General features: G+C 43.7%; 2 protein-coding genes across 2 annotated transcripts; both read right to left on the reverse strand.

Annotated features, from left to right (window-relative positions):
* Nucleotides 1-1,654: 1,654 nt before the first annotated feature.
* Nucleotides 1,655-8,309, reverse strand: LOC149281950 (cilia- and flagella-associated protein 52-like). The gene is made up of 15 exons (XM_089498843.1): nucleotides 8,207-8,309; nucleotides 7,191-7,376; nucleotides 5,902-6,101; nucleotides 5,463-5,599; nucleotides 5,225-5,353; nucleotides 4,685-4,784; nucleotides 4,380-4,496; nucleotides 4,202-4,302; nucleotides 3,881-4,051; nucleotides 3,381-3,529; nucleotides 2,955-3,100; nucleotides 2,691-2,842; nucleotides 2,367-2,469; nucleotides 1,907-2,018; nucleotides 1,655-1,830 (listed from the first exon to the last, which is right to left on the reverse strand). Exons 1-15 carry the CDS (start codon nucleotides 8,307-8,309, stop codon nucleotides 1,655-1,657), a joined length of 2,082 nt encoding a protein of 693 aa, XP_089354969.1.
* A 24-nt stretch (nucleotides 8,310-8,333) lies between these two features.
* LOC149281951 (TBC1 domain family member 24-like) lies at nucleotides 8,334-14,599 on the reverse strand. Its single transcript, XM_089498844.1, has 6 exons — nucleotides 13,581-14,599; nucleotides 12,172-12,330; nucleotides 10,292-10,355; nucleotides 10,067-10,165; nucleotides 8,920-9,235; nucleotides 8,334-8,479 (listed from the first exon to the last, which is right to left on the reverse strand). Exons 1-6 carry the CDS (start codon nucleotides 14,597-14,599, stop codon nucleotides 8,334-8,336), a joined length of 1,803 nt encoding a protein of 600 aa, XP_089354970.1.
* Between the last annotated feature and the right edge of the window lie 2,700 nt (nucleotides 14,600-17,299).

The following is a 17,299-nucleotide window of genomic DNA, read 5'->3' on the forward strand; positions in this document are numbered from 1 at the left end:
CTTAAAATTTTCATCGCATGCCCCTTTCCCTGCCCCCAACTATTTGCCCGACAGGAGATGCGATTGGCTGAACGCAATTCTTGTTGGGGCTGCAGCTTCTCCTTAAGATATTTTATATATTGTTGTTTCTTTTGCAGGTTTATTTACTACATAGTACCTACAAAGTACTTAAATATGGATGATTTTTCAGGGGACTGCTGGGGTTATAATTATCTTCACATGCAGTATGACTTACTTACTAATTTTATTAATAATAATAATTAATATTTGCAGTGAGCTGGCTACATTTGTATCATTACGTCGGGTGGTTTCAGTGTGTGGGGGGGAGGTATTCACTTATGTCTCAGAAAAGTGCAGAAATGTGGCTCCTATGGAGGGTTTCTAAAATTCTTACCTTTATTTTCTAGGATCATGTCCTAAAATTGTTTGAGCATCAATGAAAAGTTTCGCTGACACCGATGGTCTCGTTCACATTCCCAAATCCCGATTTGACAGTAAGTGTTGGGCTGAGGGTCTGGAAAGAGGTTTAAGATGTCACCGATATCTCCTGGGAAGGTCAGATTGGAAAGCTTGGGGCAGATACAGTTTTGATGGCCTTAAAATCTGTTCTGTTACCTCCCCATAAGACACTGCGGGAGGCTTTGTAACAAAATTATTTTCGTACTGTATACCAAAACTCGTTTTTTAAATAATAGAACCATAGACTTTATGCGCCATCTAGTGGCCAACCTTTAGAATGCATTCTTTACACCAGAGACACCAGAGCTTTACATAAAGCTGGTCTTCACTGGGGTCTCTGGTTTTTAGGTGGATCTAAAAGGAATTCAGCAGTGGCACAACTGATCTTTGAAGTTACCTTGGCCTGCACGCTAAACCCAGCCCTAACTACTATCTTCATGTGCAAAGATCAGGAGACGTCTAATCTGCTTCACCTTAGTGAGTATCAGGTTTGTATTGTTACATTTTCACCTGACAATTATCTGTTTCACCCAGAACTCTCTGATCATCTTGAAGTGTCATTTATTTTAAAAGTATTGGAAACAATACATCGTTTTTTATAACCTGTTAAAAGCAAGGTCGCCAATATTTTTTCACATGGGGAAGCAGTTTTGCTACGTACAGTCAACAAAAAGGTACTGTATGATACAACAGGAAGTGCATAGTGCAACGCAAAATTGCTTCCCCGATCCTTCTTTAAGATATTTACCATTTCCCCTGTCATGGGAACTCTTATATGTACTGTGTATCTATGTAGGTGTATCTAAATTTCTTTAATAGCAAATGTATTTTAAGAAGAATTAAAAACAAAACACAAACCCAGTGAAATAAATTTCTTGTTTTATTAACATTTTAAACATTGAGCTGGAACATTTATTTTCTTTGTTCATTTGGGATCTTTGTGTTGAAAGAATAAAAATTATAGTTTTTAGTGAGGGCTTTAATCTTTCTTTAACTAAACAAACTGCATGTTTGTTTTTTTTATAGCACTAATTACAAAAAATTTACACAGGGTCAGCATTTGAAAGTCACAATGTCACCCTTCACACGTGACATTCTAACCTTCTGTTGACATCTGAACTATAAATAGGGCCTACAGATACATCCAAACTTCATTTTGCGTGTTAATATACACTGTTATTACGTTAAGATGATGTTATATTGGGTGGGGGTATTTCCAGCGTAGAATTGCCCCATCGGTGCTGACACTGATGATGCACTTGGAGAAGGGACAGATCTTCAGCTGGCTGATGCTGCTGCTATGTCCGATACCAACGTGAGTCACGTCCCCCTCGCTGTAATCCCAGACTTTTAACAGCCTGTCATCTCCACCTGGGGCAGAAAAAACAGTCAGCCGGGGTAAAGACTGGGACAAGTGAGAGATGAGATATCATTGCTGTATTATTACCGGTAACAAAGTGGGCTCCGTCATTACTGATGTCCATCGCGTTGATGGCCCCAGACATGGATCCATCGAGTTCTCTAATGGCAGAACCGTCAAATACCTCCCAGTAACCAATCTGCAATGGATCGAAAAAGGTTAAAAGCCTTAACCAACAGCAGGTGAATGCTGGCCGCTGAAGCCGCACCGATACATAAAGTAAAGTAAGGAGGTACTCGGGGCTTCCCTCATCATAGACTATTACTGAGCCATTTAGATGGTAAACTCTGCAATGGGTTGGGTAACTACTACACCACCAATAATATGGCCTGTATAGCATTGTTAATATTCAGAAGGGATATTCTAAGTGATAGCATCGCGACTCATAATGGACTTTAAAAGCATGCATCACACACGATCCAGGGCTATCCATGAATGATATAAAAAGGCGGACATTCTGGAGCTGTTATTGGCTTATCAAGCAAACCTTTCTGTCGGTGCCGCTGGTGATAAACTGGAACTCCTCGGGGTGATAAGACACGCAGCGGAACAACGTATTGGCCAAGATCATCTGCTTCCGTACAAAGCGACTAAAAAGATAGAAAAAATGAGTTACTGGGATGAAATCCACCGCTAAAAACCATTAACTTCTTCCTGTCACATGAATGGACGGATTACAGAGTGCCGGGGTGTGCGTCTATTACGTGTTTTACACTCTATTAATACAATATATTTTTACGTGACTGCAGCATTGGTCTAAAGCCTCTCTTATATCTGCGAAGAGTCACGAGTCCCCTGACCAGGTCCTTACACAATGTCCCAGATGATACAGGTCCCGTCGGAGCTCGCTGTAAGACATTCCCGATTGTTGCTCTTCACCTTGATGCAGGTCACAGCGGACTTATGCTCCTTCATTGATTCCACCAGACGGCACCGGTCTTTACCGACTTCCCAGACTCTCATCTAGAAAGCAGAAATTTAACCAAGTTAACTCACCGTTTAATAGATAAACAACAACAAAATGACGTACAGCCGGCAGGAAAGAAGACCCCGGGGGTTAGGATGAACCACAAACCTGTCCCTCTCCTCCTCCACTTATAATCCTCTTGCAGTCGTTGGTTGGAGCGATGGCCGTCACTCCCATGCTGTGTGCGTTTTCTATCGTGTACATAAGACGTCCGCTTTCGGGTGTGAAGGCTCTAATTTTCCCATCGTTCCAAGCTGTAAAAATCAGATGACGCTTTGCTTCTTTATTTTAATGCTATTTGGATTTTTATCGCCATATTTATAATAACATTGGAGCGCAGGACATTACCATATGGTTATGGATCTATTTTCTAAACGCATTCCTGAGTTCTGAGTTAATTACTGAATTTTTAATGACCAGATGAACATTTATTAATTATCAGCCTGATTGTTCTCTTACGTGGGCTCTTCTTCAGTTCTTAGACTCGGCACAGATCCACTATAGAACCCAATGTGACGTGGTAGAAACGCTTACCTGATATTATGCTTTTCCCGTCTCTCGTGAACTCGATGGCGAGGCATGTCATGTTGGGCACGGTGATTCTGAGGAGCTCCTTCTGGCTGGTGTTGTGCCAGACCCGAATATCATTTTTGGAGCACGTGGCAAACAGCTCAGAGGTTCCACTGGGAAAAGGGGGGAAATTAGACACCATTGAGGGTAATGCTAATCTGTGCATTAAAAACCCCTCAAGTACACATAATGGTGCCACAACCACTTGACCTTAGAAGAAATGACTTGTCCTGTACTTCTGATTCCTTGATTCCAGTTCAGTTCTTAGCTTCAGCTCCTGTTTTCTTTATAAGACTGGAATCAAGGAATCAGACGTACAGGACCGAGCATAAGGAAATCCAGGAATGGATTACAGCAAAGGTGGAACTGTAGCGAGACAGGGGAACTGTAGCGAGACAGCAGCTCTGCAGCCTGAATGGAGCCTGACAAGCCGGGATGGCGCCGGGATCTGCCTCTCTACTTACAAGGGGAACACAATGTCATTGATGGCCTCGCTGTGGCAGGTGAAGATGAGTTCCTCTTTGAATTCGGGATACGTAAAACGGTATAACTGTGACTGGGCAGTGCCAACGAAGAACTGATGACCCTGTCCTCGCAGAGAGATCGAGCTCACCGACCCTTGGAGCTGAACGGACCTAGAAAGTAATATAAGGCTGCTTATTAAAAGTCAGCTGCCAGCCCTATGATTTCTAGACGGATGAAAATGGTGGCAACGCGGCAACAAAGTTTATCAATTTGTGAAGCGCTAGGCCGGTACAACCAGCGGCACAGATCTGGTCACTCACTTAATAGCTTTGAAGTTGGGTCCCTTGCACAGCGACAGTTTGCCGTCCCCAGATCCGACAAGAAACTCTCCTGTCTTGAGGAGCGTCAGAGCAGTCGCACCCTGGCAAGGAACGAATTCATTAGTTTCTTTAAGTAGAAACAAACGCAGGGTATGAAGAGCAGGGCTCAGTGGCTCACCAAGCTGAACCTGTCCTTCTGAGGGCCGTAGCTGTTCAGAAGTTTGGTTTTCGTGTTCATTTTCAGGATGTCTCCGGTGGAGGTTCCGCAGTAGAAACAGCTGTCATCTTCTGCCACCTAGGAGAATACGTAAACGTCAATGAACCAGCGTAAGGTGTGATGGGGTGGAGATGGGAGACGGCTCCTAGAACGGAACTGACAGAGGTCTCCAGAGGTCCCATCAACTTGCCCATGTACTGTTGGTTTAATTGGGTGGAGGGTTCAGATCAGAGAAAGAGGCGGTGAATGGCCGATCATGTACTTACGACCAGGCAGGTGACCACTCTCTTCAGCTGCCCCATCTGACATTCGGTGGGGCGCAGTTTTCTGTTTGGGAGGTCCAGCTCCCAGACACGTAAGGTCGCACTGGAGAGCGAGAGAAGGGGAAAGGTCAGACTCTATTCTCTGTACAGACGGCGGCTTCATTTGCTATCTGAGTAAATTGTGTTTTGTGTGGTGTTGCCAACGTAAAGTTTTCCTGAAACCCAACATTCTATTATCTGCTTTATGGCAAACAATGTGACTCCTTTCACCCAGCACTTCGTTATCTAAAAGGTCCTACTGGAGATTGAGTCTCAGGCATTCTATTATTTACTCCAAGGTAGTATGATTAGGATTCCAATGAATGGAATAATCTAAGAACTTTATAGAAAAAGTAATCAGAGAAAAAAGTGTAATTCAAGAAAACTAGCATTAAATGAGCGCTGCACTTCGACACGCTTGAAATACTTTTTTTTTAGTTTAACGTTAATTAAGATGCTAGCTCAATAGACGAGAGAGGCCACACTGTGGCTCCGCCGACTTACTTCCCACCGATCATGAAGATGTCATCGCTATTGTTGGAGAAGGCGATGGTTAAAGCGTGTCCAGAGCTGAGCGCTGCAACCGGGCTGCCGCAGATGGCTTCTCTCTTTGCCACGTCCCACAAGACAACGCTGTGAGAAGAAAATGTAAGCGCTTTCCACAGACAACCCACTCCAAAGAGAAGGACGTGGAAATCCACGGGGACTCCATGCTACCCACTGCTCCTCTAACGTCACATACCTTCCATCATCTTGTCCTCCGAGTGACACCAGGTAGCGCTCTGACGGAGAGAAAGCTAGAGCTTCCACTTTCACCTTGTGAAGCGTCAGCTTGGCGCAGGCCTCTTTCTTGATGTAATCCCACAAGATGATGTCCGCCTGCAACAAGGGGGAGGTTCAGATGGGGTGAAGGACACCATATAGACCTTCTCATCAAAGCTGCTCAGATGAGGTCCTCAAGAACCCACCCCGACAGTGAGGGATTTCTGCTCCAGCGGGCACGGACGGCTCTTAAATCAGCACAGACACCGTTAAAATGAGCCATCCTGAGACCGTTACTAGAATTGGAGGACCGACAACGAGACGCTCCGTGTGACGAGACTCCGAACTCGCTTATTAAACTACATTCTCTAACAGCCACCATTGTGTTCTGCAAGAGGATCACCGGAAGCGTTCCTTACCTTGAAGCCCATGTAGGTGACCTGCCCCGAGGCCAGGTACTTGCCGCTTTTGGAGACGGCCACGCAGGACACGTTGTTGGTGTGGCCCTGGAGGAAATGCTGCTTACGTTTTTGGACGCTCTCGATAATGACCGTGCACCCCAGGGGGTAGATGAGATGCTCCCTGTCGGGGTGACTTATCAGGCCAGACGATATGTGTCCTAAAGGGATGCAGATGAGATATTCAGACGGAATAGATGAGAATGGTGTTTTTTTTGTTTTTTTCTGGATTTTTGCACATTTTGCACTCGTGGTACGTTCAGGAAACGGCGTCCTGTGGCGCATTCTGCCCGAGATCACGGACATTATCTCCTAAACACTGCGAGTCTCGGCACAGAAGACAGGCTCCCCTCCCCACAGATCTCTAGAAATAATCCGTCCCTGAGACCCCCGACCATTAATAGTAACTCCCCCCAGGGAGGTGATCGGAAACCACGCGCTCGGTTTCACTCCTTTAATGAATTTATTGGCGGATGTGCCCCGGAGGATGATGGGGCAGCGTTAACTAAATGATACTAATAATACTAATAATGCTGCAAGTGCTTAAAGCCTCACGGATCGGAGCATTCCAACGGATCATGTGAGGGGGTTCATTTATTCAGTGGAAACATAGAATCTTCCCACAGATCGGCCCCATCCGGCCCCTGCATAGTCGCTGTTTCTCCTACTGTAAAGACTCAAACCTTAATCAGTCGTTGGTCTCGTCTTGGGTTCAGGAGCCGTATGTCTATCCCATGCATGTTTAATCCCCTCACTGTATTACCCTCTACCACCTCTGCTGGGAGGCTGTTCCCATCTTAGCCTCTGACCCTCTAGTGTTAGATTCTGGGCTCTTGTTGTAATTTTTCTCCTCCTTTGCAATAAACTCCCCTCCTGGACTTTGTTAAATCGTTTTATGTATTTAAATATTTCCATCACATCTCCTCTCTCTGTATATATTGCCCAGAATGCCCTTATGGCAGAGAGCAGAACTGGGCCCCCAGGGGCCAATAGATATTCCATCCACTAAAGGAATGAAACCCCATGATACTGAGCCAGTATTTGACAAAACACAGACAAGCTCGGGTTTGGGGGGTCCGGCTAAGGATTGTGAGAGTTATAGTTGAAGAAGAGGAATAGTTAACCCCTGGCTCATCAGCTTATAAGGAATACAACTCCTACAACGCCAGCCATCCACTACAGCAGCTGCAGTGCTGGGGCTCCGGGAACTGCCTCTCCCACCCCGCTGCCCCCTGCCCCGCCGCCCTCACCGTTAAAGCCGATGATGGATTCCAGTTCCAGCTGGTTTTCCTGGTCCAGGTTCTGGGACTCCATGACTGTGTCCCGGTACTCAGCAGAGCAACTACTGCACCGAGCTTCCTCCCGTCTCCTGGCAACCGAAACTCGGTCTGTTTGCCCGTCGCTATGGAGACAACGGGACCGCACCGCCCCTCGCTCTGTAGCAGCACGCGCACGCCCCGTAGGCTATCAAAAGGGCTCCAACGGCGCATGCGCACAATCTCCTCAGCAGTGTTTACTAACAGAAGGCTAATGTGTGTGTTCTGTATAATAATAATAACAATTATAATTATAATAATAACAACAATAAACTCTGTACAGTCAGGAATATGAATGATTCACAAACGTTTAGACTTTATTAAAAATATTTTTATAAACAATTATATTGTACATGAATAATGAATATAATTATGTACACGGGGCAGGCTAGGCCATACATCACTCAAAACATACATTTTATACCAGAATATCTAGAGATTGAAGCGTACATTTTACAAAGAATTTTTGGGGAGAGTATACATACTCGTGTGCGTATATCATTCTATATACATTTTATATATATATATATATATATATATATATATATATATATATATATATATATAGACAGAGAAATACAATGATTTTGAATAAATCTGAACAATGATTAAACTAGATTTGTGTTAAAGCATTAATGAAATCAATTATTTGTGTCTGTGACCTCAAAATTTGTGTGTTTTTCATAGAAAAATAAAAATAAGCCAGTAGAAACCAGCTGTTTGGGCCTTGGAGGCGGCTCGGGTAATACCTGTCTCCTTGGAGTATTACTGGGTAACAGCGTCGTTAAAAAGCCCTTTAATAACCCCCCCCCAGGCCATGTTATAGCCTTTCGATAGCAGGGGTCTGCCTGTGTTTGTTAAGGGCCACAAGTATAATGTTATGTTTTAGGTCTTGGGGTACAGCGTTCCCTCAACGTATTTAAAGTACATCAGGATGCCGGACGAGGCACCGGAACACAACGCGCCCATCGTCCGCTCCTGCCGACTTCTACGAAGACGTTTCCTCTCGGTGTTGTTGGCTTCGGTGATAAAGGGGCCGGCGATCGGACTCATCCAGGAAGACCCTCTTCTTTTAGCTCAGGAGTTTTGGAAGCCCCACACCTCCAGGTGCTGAACGTGGAAGTTTTCCTCGCAAAGTGGGGGATTGTCGAATGTTTCGCAGTGTTCAGTTCTCCCGATGTTCAGGTCGGCATCGATGTTCAGCGCTTGACCTCCTCCACCACCTGAAAAACCATAAAAGCATACTTTAAAATACTCACAGTGATGTCATCTTGGGCCAATATTTTAGGAACAGAAGTTTTGACTTCAGCTATTAAATACCCATCACAGAGAAACTTTTTAGGATCCCAAAATATGTCCAGTCGTGGGATTCACAACAACCCGAAAGGCCTCCTCAAACTAGTCCTATCTAAACGTCCTTCAAAAACCTGAAAGTTCCTCATTATCTTCTGATACAATCCACAGGTTCCTCGACACCCATTCTGTTTTAGAGTCTACAACTCTTGCCTCCATTTTGGTTAAGTAGTCTTTAACCTTCATCTTGAGTTGTCTTGGTAACGAGTAGATTGGCCCTTTAAATCCCCACCCACCGGTCACCCAACCACTAACTGTGAGATGGATATGGGAAGGTTCTATTTGTATAAGGATATTGCGAAATCTTTACCAATTATGATGCCTTGATTGTTCCCAGACATAAACATGGATGCCGTTTTAGACGGTAGCTGGAAGTGTCGGACCGACAGGAACGGGGAGAGCCGTCCAGGTTGCACTTCTCCCGGGACAGACAGGAAGTTTGACAGTTGGGATGGACTGCTAGGGGCAGAGGACATCGTCGGCGAGGATGGGCACTTAGGGGAAGGCGAGAGGCGCGATCCGTGGGAATACGAACGAGGTCGGGACCGAGGTGATGGTGGGGCAGCCTTTCCCATCTCTGGCTTCTTCACCACCACCCACTCATACCTCTCCATTTCCGGAAGAACCTGCGAGGAAAATAAAGTAAAAGCATTGAAATAAACCCTATATCCGTGCTTATATATAAATATATCTAAATTAAACGTTCAGGATAGGCATAGATAACTTTGATCACCTTTTCCTCTTACTATGGAATGTCGGCTTATGAAATCCGTACCCAATAAGGCCTGGTCATGGATTTTTAAGATGCCTACAATAGACAAACTTGTTCTGATTCCATTCTGTCTATGGAAGCGTACCTGCCTTAGCCGTAACGGTAACTAAAAAGCAACATTGTACTTAACTACTGATCAAAGGGACCTCCAACTCGAGTCGATGGAGAGGTCCGTGGACATATTTCCTCAAAACAAAAAATAACGTAACAAACCTTGATTTTCCTTTTTTTTTAACATACAGGAGGTCAAATCCTTCAGATGTTTTATTAAACAACCTGTTATTTTTACTTTAAGGATCGAAACGTACGTTCCATTTAGAAGTTGGAGATGAACCCATTACGAGGAGCCTTGTTTTTGCCCCATGAGATGCTGTTGAAACAAGTTCGAACTAACTTAAAGTTAAGTATAAACTTCCAAATGTTCTTCAGACTAATTTACCGTTTATTTTCTGTATAGGCCAGTTTATTCTGCTTTCTGCCTCCACAACACGGGGGGCTGCACAATACGAGATGGGATATAAGACTTAAACATGTATCAAGCGAGCCAATAATGAAACTTTATAGAAAGAAATGGATACGTATGATATAGTTCATTGTACAGCGTAATGAAATAGGATGGCGGTATATAAAAAATAAATAATAATAACGGGTTCCTTGGAATCCTGAAATGGATATTAGGACTTACAGTGAAGACAAAGCACTCTCCCGTGCCGAAAAATGTGGCCACTTGCCCGCAACTTTTCTTCCTTTCGCTCCAGTCCGTAGAGAGGAAAGCCCCGCAGACCTGCAAAGAGATGGGACGTCAACGTATAGGAAGCTCACCACCATGGCATGGACCACCCTACCATGGAAATGCCCCCAGCTAGGACTAGCGGGGGTTAAAATGTATTCCTGGGAACGCGGCATGTACCTCATTTGCTGTAGTCTTGATCAGCAAGATGGTCGGCTCTGATCCTTCACAATGTGAATAAAACCTGCCGGCGGGAGCGTATTATTAGCGTGTGACCGCGGAACATTGTGTTATTTTAAAAGGGACACAATTATAACAATGAATGCCACCAAAACTGGGGTTAATTTAGTAATAGAGAGGGCTATATGGCTCAAGGGCAGGGTTCTTAACCCCTGATGTGTCTCTCTGCATTAATGTGTATATTTGTTATGTAAGAGTTAACTGCCCCAATTATATTGTACAGCGCCACGTAATTTGTTGGCGCTTAATAAATAATATAATAATAATTAGACTTGGGCACCAGGGGGCTCTTCGTGTTCGTCTTCGTGCTCGTCTTCGGCAAAAAAAAAAACTTCGTATTCCGCGAATATTCGCCTGGTCCTGTCTTCTCTTCGGGCGAATATTCGCGGACATTCTTCGTGTTCGGGTTTTCTTCGTTTTCCCCGGTTAAGGTGTTAAAGCCGCTCTGGCGCCAGGAGTTTAAATGTCCGTATGAGCAACGCTATTGGTCGTCAGCAGGGGGCTCGTCTGCCATTGGTTGATGGCAGACGAGCCCCCTGCTGGCGACCAATAGGGTCGCTCGTTCAGACTGTTAAACTCCTGGTGCCGTAATTGTCCAGCAGATCCCGCTGGTCGCCCTGTTCTATCATTTATTAACTGATAGAACAGGGAGACCAGTGGGATCTGCCGGGTAAGTTGCAGCATTGGGGTTTTAAAAGTCTGCACGAGCCACTCTGTTGGTCGCTCGTGCAGACTTTTAAAACCCAAATGCTGCAACTTACCCGGCACATCCCACTGGTCTCCCTCCTTGTTCAATTAATTAAATGTCCGTACGAGCGAATAAAGTCGCTCGTACGGACATTTAACTAATTGAACAGGGAGGGAGATCAATGGCATCGGCAGGGTAAGTTGCAGTATTGGGGTTTTAAAACCTCAATGCTGCAACTTACCCGGCAGATCCCACTGGTCTCCCTCCCTGTTCAATTAGTTAGGGGGTTAACTTTATTTTTTAAAGGGTTAAGGGGCCGTGCAAGTGAGCCTATTGGTCGCTTGCACGGCCCTTTAACCTATGGATTTCCGCTCCCGTTAACCCCTTCGATGCTGTGTTAGATAACGCAGCATCGAAGGGGTTAAAGGGAGCGGAAATCCATAGGTTCACTGTCAGGGGTTACAAAGACCGTGCGAGTGAGCCTATTGGTCACCTGCAGGGTCTTCCTCTGGCATCAACCAATTGGTTGATGCCAGAGGAGGTCCCTGTAGGCGACCAATAAGCTCATTCGCACTGCCCTGTAACCCGTGACGGCGAACCTGCGGATTTCCACTTCCGGGAACTGCCGCGAAGCCGCGAAGACAAGGTAAGTTAGAAGAGGGGGGGGGAATGGTAGACGAAGACGAAGACAATCACGAAGATCTTCGTGGTGTGTGTCTTCGTCTTCGCCTACGTTTTACCGCCGCCGTCTTCTCTTCGGCGTGTCTTCGGAACGAACACGAAAACGCACTCTTCGTGTTCGTTTCCATGTTCGCCCGAAGACGAATGCACAAGTCTAATAATAATAATTATTATTATTTATCTGGAATAGTTTCTTTCCAACTGGCCGTAGACATCACAACCCTTGAAATCACCATCTCTATGACATGAGAGCTTTTCCATGACTTCGGGGTCCTCTCTGGCAAATAATGTGGCCCTTTCTTTGGCTCTTGGCATAGATTAAGCAGACATGGGTTACACAGTTAGCCGAATAGCAAATACAACATAATATAGAATCCCAAAATACTATTTTTTTTCACACCAGTTCTGCGTCGACGTAAAGTATCAACAAAATCACATCCGTAGCATCTACCTCTGTAGGCTGTATCCGTGCTCCAGGGTAGAAAACAAAAGGGCCGGAGGATACAAGGAAAATCTCTCGGGAATCCAGGACCAAAGCACCCTCATCTCCTGGGCCGTGATGATCTCGGAGTTAAAATTCATCATGTCCACCGACATATGAGCTGTCTGTCTGCGTGAGGACGGCAGAGCATTTTATTAATGTAGGGAATACAGTGAGGGTATTAAACATGCACGGGATAGGCATACGGCTCCTGAATCTAAGACGAGACCAACAACTGATTAAGGTTTGAGTCTTTACAGCAGGAGAAACGGGCAACTAGACGGGGGCCGAATGGGGCCGATCTGCCAGCAGGTTCTGTGAATTGGCCAAGGCTGGTCTACCTGTAACTGATATTTTCCTGGAAGCCGCATCGTTCTACGTTCCAAGAGACGCCCGGTCAGCCCAGGACCTGCTGTCACCTTAAACAAAGTATCTCTGCGTAGGGGGGAAAAATAATTATCGTCCGTTGTGTACGCGGCTCTGTTTACCCACATCAGCAGATGCCGTATTTAATAACATCTTGGCGGGGGTTATTTTTAGAGAAGACGGTACTTGTTTGCCCCAAAATACCTTGTGATTGGCGCCACGTCCCAGAAACGTGATTGGCTGCCGCTGATTAGTTGAAATTGTAAATAACTAATATGAGAGATTTCAGGTTCTGGATCATTAAAGTGTGTTTACAAACCAAACGCTGGGAGATTTTAGATCTTTGCAGAAGATATTAATATACTTAATTTTGGAACTGGCCTTCCAGGTGGAATTTTAAAGGTTTATGCAGAATTCCTTCTCTACATTTTAATCGGAATTGATTTTCCTTTTCTTTCTGTAATTTTAATGAATCCCTGAGCAGATCTATCCCTTTTCCTGCACCCTACACCTTCACTAAATAAACCTATCAGATTATGGTTACAGATTGAAAAGGAATATATAAGTATGAGAACCCGACCTTATACATATACCATGGGAGCAGCGGCCTTAATGATCTCTCCCTCTCTCTGTTGCCTCTTTTAAACAATGGCTCTTCATCTGTATATATACATATATATATATATATATATATATATATATATTTATTTATTTATTTATATCATGTATAGTGTTTAGGAGATTGTCTAAGTGTTAGTCCTTTTTTGACATATATTTTTGAAGAAGCCCATTTTCCGTATTGTTAAATGACTATTTTCCTCCTTTTCTCTATTTTAGCTCTTTTTTCTTTATATCAGAGCATCCTCCATGCATTGTTCTGGTCACCGACCATGGTAAAAAAAAAAGTCCGAACACTAATCACAAAACAGCTGTGAGTTTTATAAGGGGTGTTTTCATGGAACGTGGACCTATTTTTCAGTTTGATAGATTCGTGGCACGTGGAGAAGGCTTACCTTGGTTGCATGACAGTGATGCCTCTTTGGGACAAAGCTTTTCTGTTTGCCATCTGCAGGAGCCACATCTCTTTATGGGAGAAGAGTCTGATGCTGAACGCCTTCTCCAAGAGCTTCTCCGGTGAAATATGGTCGGCGATATTCTTTACAAAGCATTGGATGTCTAACTGGAGATCCTGAACTTCTGAGTCCACTTGGCTTCTGTACTGCTTCAGAAGAGCCAACGCCACTCGGTAGAGCACCTTGTTACCCTCTAGAAGAAAGACGTCGAAGACTCGGATAGTGTATTCGAAGGGCAAATCCCCAAAAACCCACATCAGCCAGTCTGAGAAGATGTCGGTTGGGTTTTCAGAATTGGTAGTGATGAATTTGTGCCCAGCTTGGCAATACTTCTTAGCTAGGTCCCCAAAGGTCATGCAGGAAGCCTCGTGGGCCAAGAAGCTCTGGTCGACGTAGCATTTATGAGGATCAATGCACGAGATAAGACGACAGGCCCTTTCGAAACATTCGGCCTCGTCCTCGCTAAAGTGCAACAGCAGGGCGACCACGGCAGGCAAGGTGGGGCAGTAGGTGATATCTGGATACTGATTTCCGATACATATGAGAATTTTTTTCACCGCCGTCTCCCCTCGAGTGTTGAGACAGTAGACGGGCATGAGACATCCTTCCAAGAAATCGGGCAAAGGGTGGTCGTTTACGCCTCCTTTGCCAAAGAGACGTTCAGAGACGTCATGATAGACAGTGGCGTCCGGTGTAAATACACGGCAGCGGATGCTTTTGATGATTTGGTTGTAGGCCTCTGCCCGAAGGCTTTTGTTGTTGGCCCACTGTCCTTCCCTAGCCATCCGTTTAAGGTCCTTGAAAAACTGAGGCAGCTCTGCCGGCGAAGAGCATCGCTGTTGGGTCAAAGATGGGAATCGGTCCCAGTCGACGAAATGGCCACAGTCGGTGTATGAGGTGGCGTCAATGTCCCAAACATCTGTTTCTGGAATAATGATAAGCGGGAGCTCGCAAGACATATCTAAAGAATTAGAAAATATGTGAAGTAAAAAAAAAAAATCATTGGGGACGGGGTTTTGCAAGTAAAAAACCCAAATAACTCAAAGACCTCTATATAAAACATCTGAAAGAAAATCATACAATGGGCTTTAGCCGTTGGTTTTTAGGAGAGAGGGTGCAGACTAATCGCCCGTCCCAAAAATGTGCCCGTGATGGACATAATAGGTAAATGACGCGAGTCGTGTATCGGACTCTAATTCTCACCCCTAATACATCCATTTTGATTTGAATTATTCAGTCATATTTCTAGTGCACTTAACATCTTCCCAAATGCAAACTTTGTAGTGTTATTCTAGATTCTATACTTTCTTTGAAGTGGTTACTTTGTTGCCCAACTTAATTTCTCCAGAATGCGAGGAGAAAAAAGGAGGCTCTGATGGTTTAAAGATCTACAATGTGCCCTTTATTCATTCACATACATCACAAAAGTGTCCCTCTTTAGTTTGCCCAGTTCCTCTTTGGTACCCAAATTATGGTGTCCCTCGTTCCTTCCCTGTGCCCATTATTTTTCTCCTGATGCCCCTCTCTCTCCACCCTTGAATCTTCTCTCCTACCCTGATACCGCCTCTTCCCTTCCCTGATGCCCCCCTTTTTTCTCCTGATGCCCCTTTTTTCTAGGAGGTCAGAAGGTTTGCTGGGTATGAAGGGATCGCAGGGTTCTACAGCCCTAAAAGCCCCGATAATGTGTATAGAAACAGAATGAAATTGCTTTATAAATAAAACGGGGCAAATAAAATCTTAATCTTCTAATAAATGCCCAGCAGTGACACAAACACCCCGCAATAAGGCACAAAGCCTGCCCCCAGCCACCTCCAAGATAAATCTGTCCCTTTAATGACGGATTTGGTTTGGAGTGTCGGGGTACTGTTAGTGTCTGTGGCTGTGGACAGTGACTCTTTTCACAACCTGATGACACAAACTGCAAATTAAGAAACTGTTACCCAAAACAACTCATAACAACCCTCGACGGTGCATCTGAGGTCATATTGTGACCTTGCGCATGTCACTGAAATCACGCGTACAGTAAGTCATGTTATCTTACACTAGCTTTTACGAAAAACATCATGTGAACGTTTCGATGTTGTCACTCTGCATGTGATGTTTTGTGAAGCATGGTGTCCCACATGTCAGAAACTCAGATGACAGAACAAGATTTTTCCCTAGAGTGTTTTGTTACTGAGAGGGTGGTAGAAAAATGGAACCGACTCCCAGCAGAGGTGGTAGAGGGTAATGCAGTGAGGGGATTAAACATGCATGGGATAAGCATACGGCTCCTGAATCTAAGACGAGACCAACGACTGATTAAGGTTTGAGTCTTTACAGCGGGAGAAATGGGCGACTAGACGGGGGCCGAATGGGGCCGATCTGGTCTGGGTTAGCTACGAACAACTACAGGGATATTAGCCAAATGAAGACATAGATAAGACCAAGACCATTTATCAAGAAATACAATCGAATCTACTTACAAAGAGTCAACGATGGGGGCTGAATGTTCTAATTTATCATTTTAATATCACAAAGGTAATAATCTGTTGATTCTGCCCCGTGACACCTTGGAACAGAACCATAAAGGTCCCCTAAATACCCCCGTGGCTGCAGAGCTTCCCTGGAATACAAGAGAAGACCCCACTTCCACGTAACGGCAGTTTTACCCAACGTTGGAAAAAACAGTATTTTATTTTTTTTTTTAAACACATTTTTATAGAAAATGTAAAGATTTAAACTTAATTCCAATAAACCAAAAAAAACCATATTTTAGAAAACTTTTTGAATTTCTTCAGTAACATAATCATAGTCTATGGAATTTTGTAAAAAAAACCCCAAAAACAACAGAATACTGTATATAATCCCCCAAATGTTTTTCTACATAATATATATTTTTTATTTTGTTCTAATAATTCAATACATTGTCACTTACACAATTTAATTATATATACGTATGTATATATATATATATATATATATATATATAAAATAAATTATTGTTATATATTTTATATTTAGATATATATAATTTATATATATAAAAAATCACAGTGTGTGTGTGTGTATATATATATATATAATATAAATTATTATTATATATTATATATTTTCTATTTTTATATATATATATATGGAATTATATATAAACATTATAAAAATAAATAAATATATATATATATATATATATATATATATATACACACACGTGCATGTCATATATATATATATATATAAAGTTCAACTAAATATAAAAAGCGGTTTGTTGCTCACCGTGATCGTTGTCGGGGGATTTCTGCCCTGTAGGTCTGACACTCATTTTCAGCCTCTGATGCACAGATGAGGTTGTCTTTAATACCAGCTGCCAGGCAGCACTTTTATGTTATAAAGCACAGGCTTCTACCAATTCCACTCCACCCCGTGGCTTGTGGGTCGGCCCACACCTGCCTACAAAAAAAAAAATTTAAAAAATCCCTACTTTTATTTTTGTTGTTATTAAGATCTGACAAAGATAAAGATGGGAAGGGAGGCGGATCGCTTGCTCCAAGGGCAGAACATTTATTGCAAACAGAGTTTGGTTATTTGCATGTTCTCTTTCTTCCTAATCGTGTGGGCTGCGGAAAAAAACATAAACCGTTTCATTCATTCACCTTCGCGAACTGCCCTTGAAGAGGGGG

This window comes from Sceloporus occidentalis, unplaced genomic scaffold (genome assembly GCF_023333645.1).
Source record: "Sceloporus occidentalis isolate IW3139 unplaced genomic scaffold, rSceOcc1.0.p SCAF_126, whole genome shotgun sequence".
NCBI lineage: Eukaryota > Metazoa > Chordata > Lepidosauria > Squamata > Phrynosomatidae > Sceloporus > Sceloporus occidentalis.

Excerpts from the sequence above, each read along its gene's own strand:
- LOC149281950 (XM_089498843.1), bottom strand. The coding sequence starts at position 8,309 with ATGAGTCCGATCGCCGGCCCCTTTATCACCGAAGCCAACAACACCGAG. Across the intron at positions 7,377-8,206 it reads GATGGGCGCGTTGTGTTCCG|AGCGAGGGGCGGTGCGGTCC; the intron begins GTGCCTCGTCCG and ends GTGCTGCTACAG. Across the intron at positions 2,019-2,366 it reads CCAGCGGCACCGACAGAAAG|ATTGGTTACTGGGAGGTATT; the intron begins GTTTGCTTGATA and ends GATCCATTGCAG.
- LOC149281951 (XM_089498844.1), bottom strand. The coding sequence starts at position 14,599 with ATGTCTTGCGAGCTCCCGCTTATCATTATTCCAGAAACAGATGTTTGG. Across the intron at positions 9,236-10,066 it reads GAGAGTGCTTTGTCTTCACT|GTTCTTCCGGAAATGGAGAG; the intron begins GTAAGTCCTAAT and ends TTTTCCTCGCAG. Across the intron at positions 8,480-8,919 it reads CAATCAAGGCATCATAATTG|GTGGTGGAGGAGGTCAAGCG; the intron begins GTAAAGATTTCG and ends ATGGTTTTTCAG.